The sequence below is a fragment of the Lepisosteus oculatus genome, chromosome 23 (genome assembly GCF_040954835.1).
Source record: "Lepisosteus oculatus isolate fLepOcu1 chromosome 23, fLepOcu1.hap2, whole genome shotgun sequence".
In the NCBI taxonomy this organism is placed as follows: domain Eukaryota; kingdom Metazoa; phylum Chordata; class Actinopteri; order Semionotiformes; family Lepisosteidae; genus Lepisosteus; species Lepisosteus oculatus.
Window position 1 is genome coordinate 1,613,996 of NC_090718.1, and position 7,970 is coordinate 1,621,965.

The window sequence follows — 7,970 nt, forward strand, 5'->3', positions numbered from 1 at the left end:
CTCATGCTCCCAACCCCCGTCTCTGCATCTTTTTTTTCTTCCTCCCACAGAGGCTGTGCAACGCGTACGTCTACATCATCTTCATGGTCTTCCTCATCATCTTCTTCATCTTCACCTTCTTCCGCGTTCCCGAGACCAAGGGGCGGACCTTCGAGGACATCTCCAAGGGCTTCGCCGCCGGCCCCCCAGCGGGGGCGGGCTCTCCGCTGGAGCAGGCCCCCGAAGGCGTCATCATCCCGCCCACCAGCCCCACCGAGAAGGTGCCCATGGTGGACCTCTCCTCTAAGGACACGGCCAACGGCCCCAGCTCCAACCTATAGGAGGTGTCGGGGGCGGGGCTTCGGGGGAGGGGGAGGGGCTTTCGTGGGGAGGGGGAGGGGCTTCGGGGTTCTTGCTGTTGTGAGGTTGAGGGGCGCAGGTTTTGATTGGCGCTTCCTGTGGGCCTTCGGTCTCCACCCATGATGTCAGACCAGGTCTGGTTTTATGTGGCGGAGTAGACTTTCAAGTGTCCAGCCTGCAGGTTCCCAGGAGGCGGAGGGTGAGGTGGTCGAGCTACTCTGCAGTTAAAAACTCTTTCTGTTTCTTCTCACTGTCACAATCCAGCCCTCGTTTCCATTTTAAAAAGAAATCACGAAGCCATGCCCAGCTCTCTCTTGAGCGTTAGTTCATCAATGAGGGCCAAGTTAACGAGTTGTGCGAAGTTAAGTGCGCTGCTGGAGCAGGTCAGTGAAGTGTTGATAGACACACCCACATGCTGGTGATATATGTTGTGTCAAAAAACATCATTTTTCAGTTTTCCCTATTATCTTAAACTAGCAGGAGCTACAGCACTGCTATCTATAAGAATCTTCCCCTGTGGCCTGTGGTCTGTGGTCTCCCCTGCACTGTAACTTCACATGAACACCCCTCCCCATCAGAGCTGGAGATACTGGAGAGACACTCAGTCCAGCTCCTCTGTAACTTCACATGAACACCCCTCCCCATCAGAGCTGGAGATACTGGAGAGACACTCTGTCCAGCTCCTCTGTAACTTCACATGAACACCCCTCCCCATCAGAGCTGGAGATACTGGAGAGACACTCTGTCCAGCTCCTCTGTAACTTCACATGAACACCCCTCCCCATCAGAGCTGGAGATACTGGAGAGACACTCAGTCCAGCTCCTCTGTAACTTCACATGAACACCCCTCCCCATCAGAGCAGGAGATACTGGAGAGACACTCAGTCCAGCTCCTCTGTAACTTCACATGAACACCCCTCCCCATCAGAGCTGGAGATACTGGAGAGACACTCAGTCCAGCTCCCCTGTAACTTCACATGAACACCCCTCCCCATCAGCGCAGGAGATACTGGAGAGACACTCAGTCCAGCTCCTCTGTAACTTCACATGAACACCCTTCCCCATCGGATCTGAGAACAGTGCAAAGAAACAGAATTATTTTTCCAAATTATACCCATTTCTGTGCAATGTGAGTTAGAGAAAAGGTGACCCAAATAAAACAGTATTTAATGTAGATTTCTAGAGTCTATAATAAGAACACACTGTATTTTGTTATATTTTAAGGAGTATATATATATATTTAGAGAGAGAGAAGTTCACAATATTTTAAAGAGTATAGTATTTATTGGAGAGTGTGTGATGTTTTTGTTTACACTGAACTGCTGTAGTACTGGGGTGGCTGGTAGAGAAACACCCCCAGTTTTCGTTTCCAGAGCGCTGGTCTGGCACTGAGGCCTGATCCTCTGTTCCAGGCGTGAGGGAAGACAGGGAATCTGGCCTTCTTTTCCCAGACCGAGTCCAGGCTCCCTGAGCATTTTAAACAAGGATCTGGGAGGGAAATGGGGAGGTGTTCCCACCCGGGGGTGGGGACAGAGAGAGATGTCTTCGTGGGGCGGGGTGGGGAAAAAAATCAACATTCTGCAGAAACAGACAGAGACCAGACTCGGGGCTCCTGCCGTGTCCGGGGTCGAAGGCCGGCCCCCAGGCGGGGTGGGAGAGTGGGGGGTGTTTCTCGGGGGCCCCCAGAGGCTGCCCTCTGCTGTTGACAGGAACCGTTACTGTGACTAACAGGGGAGCCTTCTGTGTTGAAACGTTGTGTTGTAACGCCCATCGTATATATAGATACGTTGTATAGGGTGTGTGTGTGTGTGTGTATCCCTACCTGAGCTCAGGATTGCCGTGCAGTTGTGTACAGCACCCAACACAGGACTGGAGCCCCCACCAACACTGCAGTGTCACTGCAGGGCCTGACGCAGACGCTCATATTCCGGGGAGACAGCTCTCTCGGGTGTGTCTGGGGAGCAGTGCTTATGTCTGTTAAGCAGGCAGGGTTGTGCACACATACATATATACGGTTTGTGTATAATGGATGTGTATGAATTTATACTGTATATACCTGCTGTGCAACTGTTCTATGGGTACATATTGGTGAGTATTATATATTTTAATCACTGTACCTTTTGTTTTTGTTTGAGGTACTGTATATATTCTTCTACATTGACTTTAAAGAGTTTATCTTCTGCACTTTCTGTGTTTTCTGCTACCGTTTCTTTTGGCAGCATATCAGACCCTGTTTTACACTGAGAACAGGAGATTCGGCATTTCACGCTGAGCACCGACTCAACACCGCTCCTTCCACTGAGCACCGACTCAGCGTTTGGAGGCCAGAAACCTCCTCCCAGATCCTGGCTGTCCCAGGCAGGTCTCTGAACCCCCGTTGCTCTGCTGCTGTCGATGAGCCGGTCCGGATCTCTCAGGGCCACGGATGATGTTGGCCGCGGTCATGCTCAGCTGTACACAGACGGGCTGATATGCTGCTGATGCGATGGAGCCCAGGGTGCAGCACTGTACTTGTACCGTCTCCCACTTCCTGCTGTTCTACAATTGATAGTCGCTGTAGAGATACACTGCCACCAGCTTCTGAACGGCTAGCTTTAGGCTAGAGATTTTAGTGTAATATATTTTATATATTTGGTCTATTGTGTTTATATATATTTATTGAGGAAATATATATAATTGCAGGGTACGCTTGTTGTAAGACTTGAAATATTTATAATGCACATGATTAAATTAATGTTGTTACTGTTGTATAATCCCTATGTTTGTATGTATGTTTGTATGCCAGTCCCCCTGTGATCTCCTCTCTCTCACTGTGTCTCCTGTCCTGTTGTTGTGTGTTTATGACTGAGGGGTTCTCTGTGATCTCCTCTCTCTCGCTGTGTCTACTGTCCTGTTGTTGTGTGTTTTTGACTGAGGGGTTCTCTGTGATCTCCTCTCTCTCGCTGTGTCTCCTGTCCTGTTGTTGTGTGTTTATGACTGAGGGGTTCTCTGTGATCTCCTCTCTCGCTGTGTCTCCTGTCCTGTTGTTGTGTGTTTATGACTGAGGGGTTCTCTGTGATCTCCTCTCTCCCTGTGTCTCCTGTCCTGTTGTGTGTTTATGACTGAGGGGTTCTCTGTGATCTCCTCTCTCCCTGTGTCTCCTGTCCTGTTGTTGTGTGTTTATGACTGAGGGGTTCTCTGTGATCTCCTCTCTCCCTGTGTCTCCTGTCCTGTTGTTGTGTGTTTATTACTGAGGGGTTCTCTGTGATCTCCTCTCTCTCACTGTGTCTCCTGTCCTGTTGTGTGTTTATTACTGAGGGGTTCTCTGTGGTCTCCTCTCTCCCTGTGTCTCCTGTCCTGTTGTTGTGTGTTTATTACCGAGGGGTTCTCTGTGATCTCCTCTCTCTCGCTGTGTCTCCTGTCCTGTTGTTGTGTGTTTATGACTGAGGGGTTCTCTGTGGTCTCCTCTCTCCCTGTGTCTCCTGTCCTGTTGTGTGTTTATGACTGAGGGGTTCTCTGTGATCTCCTCTCTCCCTGTGTCTCCTGTCCTGTGGTGATGATGTGTTTTACATGTTGGGGAAGCTCTGGACCTGTATTTTCTGTGTCTGTGTGTTTGACCAGAAACTACATGGTCAGTTGTCAAATTCCGGATCCTGCGACAGGATCTGTGCTTGGGTCCAATTGGGAATTCCACATTCCATGGGAGCAGGGCCAGCTGCAGTGCTTTGCCCTCCCCTGTGTGTCTGTCCAGGCACTACAGACACCTGTTCCCTGGTCTTCATTTTTTCACTGTGCTGTTGTGCGCTTTGGCATTTTCTCATCTGTACAATTATGGTTTTACATTATGTTTTACATATGGTTCTACATTACAGGAGAGATACCCCCAAAAATAAATCTCTGTTATTTGTAATGTGTTTCTCTGATGTATATTCTGTTCTTTATTTGTTTTTGCATGCCATCAATTTATTTGGTCATTCCTGAGTTCATTTCTCTTTTGAAGTTTGCTCTTCACCATAATCTGTCAAATGATAAATCTGTCTGTTTTTTCTGTCTCTGTTTATATTTTTGTTTAATTTTAACAGTGTGATCATAGATATTGTGTTATAGCAGACAGTGTTATCAAGGATGATCTTTCATAGTGGCAACGGTTCGAGCTGATGTGTATATAGGAGTGTGATCAGAGCTGATGTGTGTAAATAGGAGACAGTGTGAATACAGCTGATGTGTGTATATAGGAGACTGTGATCAGAGCTTATGTGTGTATATAGGAGACTGTGATCAGAGCTTATGTGTGTATATAGGAGACTGTGATCAGAGCTTATGTGTATATAGGAGACGGTGTGAACAGATCTGATGTGTGTATAGGAATCTGAACAGAATTGATGTTGATATAGGAGACAGTGTGAACAGAGTTGATGTGTATACAGGAGACTGATCAGAGCTGATGTGTGTATATAGGAGACTGTGATCTGAGCTAATGTGTATATAGGAGATGGTGTGATCAGAGCTGATGTGTGTATATAGGAGACTGATCAGAGCTTATGTGTATATAGGAGACAGTGTGAACAGAGCTGATGTGTGTATAGGAAACTGAACAGAACTGATGTTGATATAGGAGACAGTGTGAACAGAGTTGATGTGTATACAGGAGACTGTGTGATCAGAGCTGATGTGTATACAGGACACTGTGAACAGAGCTGATGTTTATATAAGAGACGGTGTGACCAGAGCTGATGTTGATATAGGAGACAGTGTGATCAGAGCTGATGTTGATATAGGAGACAGTGTGATCAGAGCTGATGTTGATATAGGAGACAGTGTGATCAGAGCTGATGTTGATATAGGAGACAGTGTGACCAGAGCTGATGTTGATATAGGAGACAGTGTGACCAGAGCTGATGTTGATATAGGAGACAGTGTGATCAGAGCTGATGTTGATATAGGAGACAGTGTGATCAGAGCTGATGTTGATACAGGAGACAGTGTGATCAGAGCTGATGTTGATACTGGAGACTGCAGTCGGAGCTGATGTGTATATAGGAGAGTGCAGTCAGAGCCAGTGTCTTCTCATCACACATGGTAACAAGACCTGGTGTGTTGAAGGAGGCAGAGTCACAGACAGTGCAGTGGTATCTGGAGATGGTCTGCCACAATCCACTAACGTTGAACAAGTGTCTGTTCATAGAGGATCTTTGTCTCACCAAAGTTCCAGACGAAAACCCTAAAGATAAAGATGATGTCCTCAATATTATATTCTGAGACTGTATGTAGTGCAGCATTTGCAGGCTGCAGTCCCCCACTACACCTGCAGAGCGTGGGGGCGCTCTTCCTGACTGGATTTCTGTTGATTATTGTGCCATCAGCATTGTGATTGTTGTGCTCAGCACTATTAGTTGTGCTGTAAATATATGCAAATTGTAATTATTTCTAAATGACTGCTTTGCATTCTTAAGTGAGTGGATCGAGGAGACATTTCCTTCCGGTTTATCCCAGGGGGTTTTAACAAGGGAATAGCAGTGCGCTGGGGTTCCCCTGCTGTGTCTGGACAGACACAGGGGGCGCTGTCGCTCCCTGGGGTTGTGTCTGTGACTGGTGATCCAGCACTCACCGGCTGCTAGTATTGGTGTCAGTGTTGATGTCCGCTCAGCTGTGCCATTCCAGTTCGGAGTATTTTAACTGTTTCATTCTTTTTATAGTAGTGAAAAAAAACCTTTATTTAAGTGATAGAAAGAGACTTATATATATATGAACCTACTGTATTGTTTTGTGTGTGATCAAGCTGAAGTTAGTGGCTTTCACTTAGTGACCAAATATCTCTAGACTCTTCCCCTTCCTCTCTCTCTCCCTCCTCTTCTGCGCCACCCCACCTGGATCTGTCTCTTGCCCGTGTCTTTGTCTGCCTGCCCACTCGATGCCAGCTGTGTCTCCCAATGCCCTCGCTGTCCAGTAGGTGTAAAGTAAACGTGTCTGGTGGAGCGTCTCTTTCCCTCATTTCCTGTCCTTAATCTTTTCCATTTGCTCCTTCTGTCCCTCTGATCTTCATTCTCTCTCTGCAGTCTGTTGACCTGCTGTGGAGCTACTGACCTCACAAAGAGGAATTGCTTTTCTAATTCTGTAACTGAATTACCTGGGAGTTGTTGGTTTGCCTCATAATGCCTATGTGTGTGTATGTGTGTCCTTTTTGTGTCTTACACATTTTATAAAGATTGAGTCTCTCATTGTCAGCCGTGTGTGTCTACTTGTGTGTCTGTATGTCTGTGTGTTAATGCACTCTGCTAGCTTTGGACTACATCTCCCATGAGACACTGGGATGCCAGATCCCTCGGTAACCGTTGGAGAGTTTCTCCAAAGCAGAGTGCCTGACATGGTCTAGTCCTGAATTAGCCAAAAATGTTGAAGACTGAACTACAAGTCCCACGATGCCTAGCTGACGCAGCCCTATAGTGTCCAGGGTTAGAGGTGTCCTCAGTGTTTCATGAAAGATGGATTTTTTTAGAAAAACACACACATATACACACACATCAGTACCTTGGATTGTGTCTTCTATAGAGGAATGACTACATATTATTAGAGGAATAAAATGTTTTATTATCCTGAAGTCAGGCTTTGAATGGTCTGTGGTTCTGTTTGCCTTCCAGCCAGATTCTGTACTGGTCTGTGTCTCAGTACTTCGTAATGGACAGACAGACTGCGAGACACTGGGGCACGTTGAGACATACAGAGACGCACAGTCTGACACACACCGAGACCCCGATAGACGCTGGACACGCTGCGGGGCCAGGGGACGCACACGGAGACACGCGCAGTCCCGCACACACACACGTGCCCGGTGGCTCCTGTGAAGCTCTGTGAGCCAGGGGAACGATCCCGTGCGCTGGCTTGGCCCTCTCTCGCTCCCTCACTCTTTCACTTCCTCACAGGGTTTCAACAGGCCCCGGCTGACTTCACGGTGGTCAGCTGTCCTGGCTATTTTCGGCGCCTTTGCGTCAGCCTGTTCGCCGTCCGACAGAAATCCCCACGTTCCCCCAGCCCTGCCGTGTGGCTTCAGCGCTTGCGTCCAGAATGAGCCGTTCCTTCTCCATTGCTTGTGGACACGAACCCCCCGACTCGTCCTCTCTCCCGCTCGGTGCAGGCTGAGGGGTAGATGGGGAGTAGACTTGGGGAGCAGGGTGGTCCCGGCGTTCGGTCCCGGGTCCACTTCCTGGGTAGGGATCCTTCTACGTGGAGCCTGCATGTTCTGCCTGGGATCACTCAGGTGCTCCAGGGTATTCGCCCCTGTGTGAGTGAGTGTGTGTCCCGCTATGGACTGGTGTCCAAGTTGTAGTCCTCCTCTGGACCCTGAGCTTCTGGGACAAGGTCTGATTTGACATGACTCCTGCCCATCAAAACCTGGATTCATAACAGATGAATGGATGCTGGAGTGTCCAGTCAGTGTGTCTGTATGAACCCCTCTCTCTCTCAGTGCAGTGTTCATGTACTGGAGTGTCCAGTCAGTGTGTCTGTATGAACCCCTCTCTCTCTCAGTGCAGTGTTCATGTACTGGAGTGTCCAGTCAGTGTGTTTGTATGAACCCCTCTCTCTCAGTGCAGTGTTCATGTACTGGAGTGTCCAGTCAGTGTGTCTGTATGAACCCCTCTCTCTCTCAGTGCAGT

General features: G+C 48.2%; 1 protein-coding gene across 3 annotated transcripts in view; it reads left to right on the plus strand.

The window, feature by feature from the left end:
- The window catches only part of slc2a3b (solute carrier family 2 member 3b), a 33,916-nt gene extending 27,000 nt beyond the window's left edge, over nucleotides 1-6,916 (plus strand). For all 3 annotated transcript variants that reach the window (XM_069182555.1, XM_069182556.1, XM_069182554.1), the window contains one exon: nucleotides 51-6,916. In XM_069182555.1, the coding sequence (XP_069038656.1) occupies nucleotides 51-320 (270 nt within the window). In that variant the 3' untranslated portion in view covers nucleotides 321-6,916. The remainder of the gene's footprint in view (nucleotides 1-50) is intronic.
- Nucleotides 6,917-7,970: the final 1,054 nt, after the last annotated feature.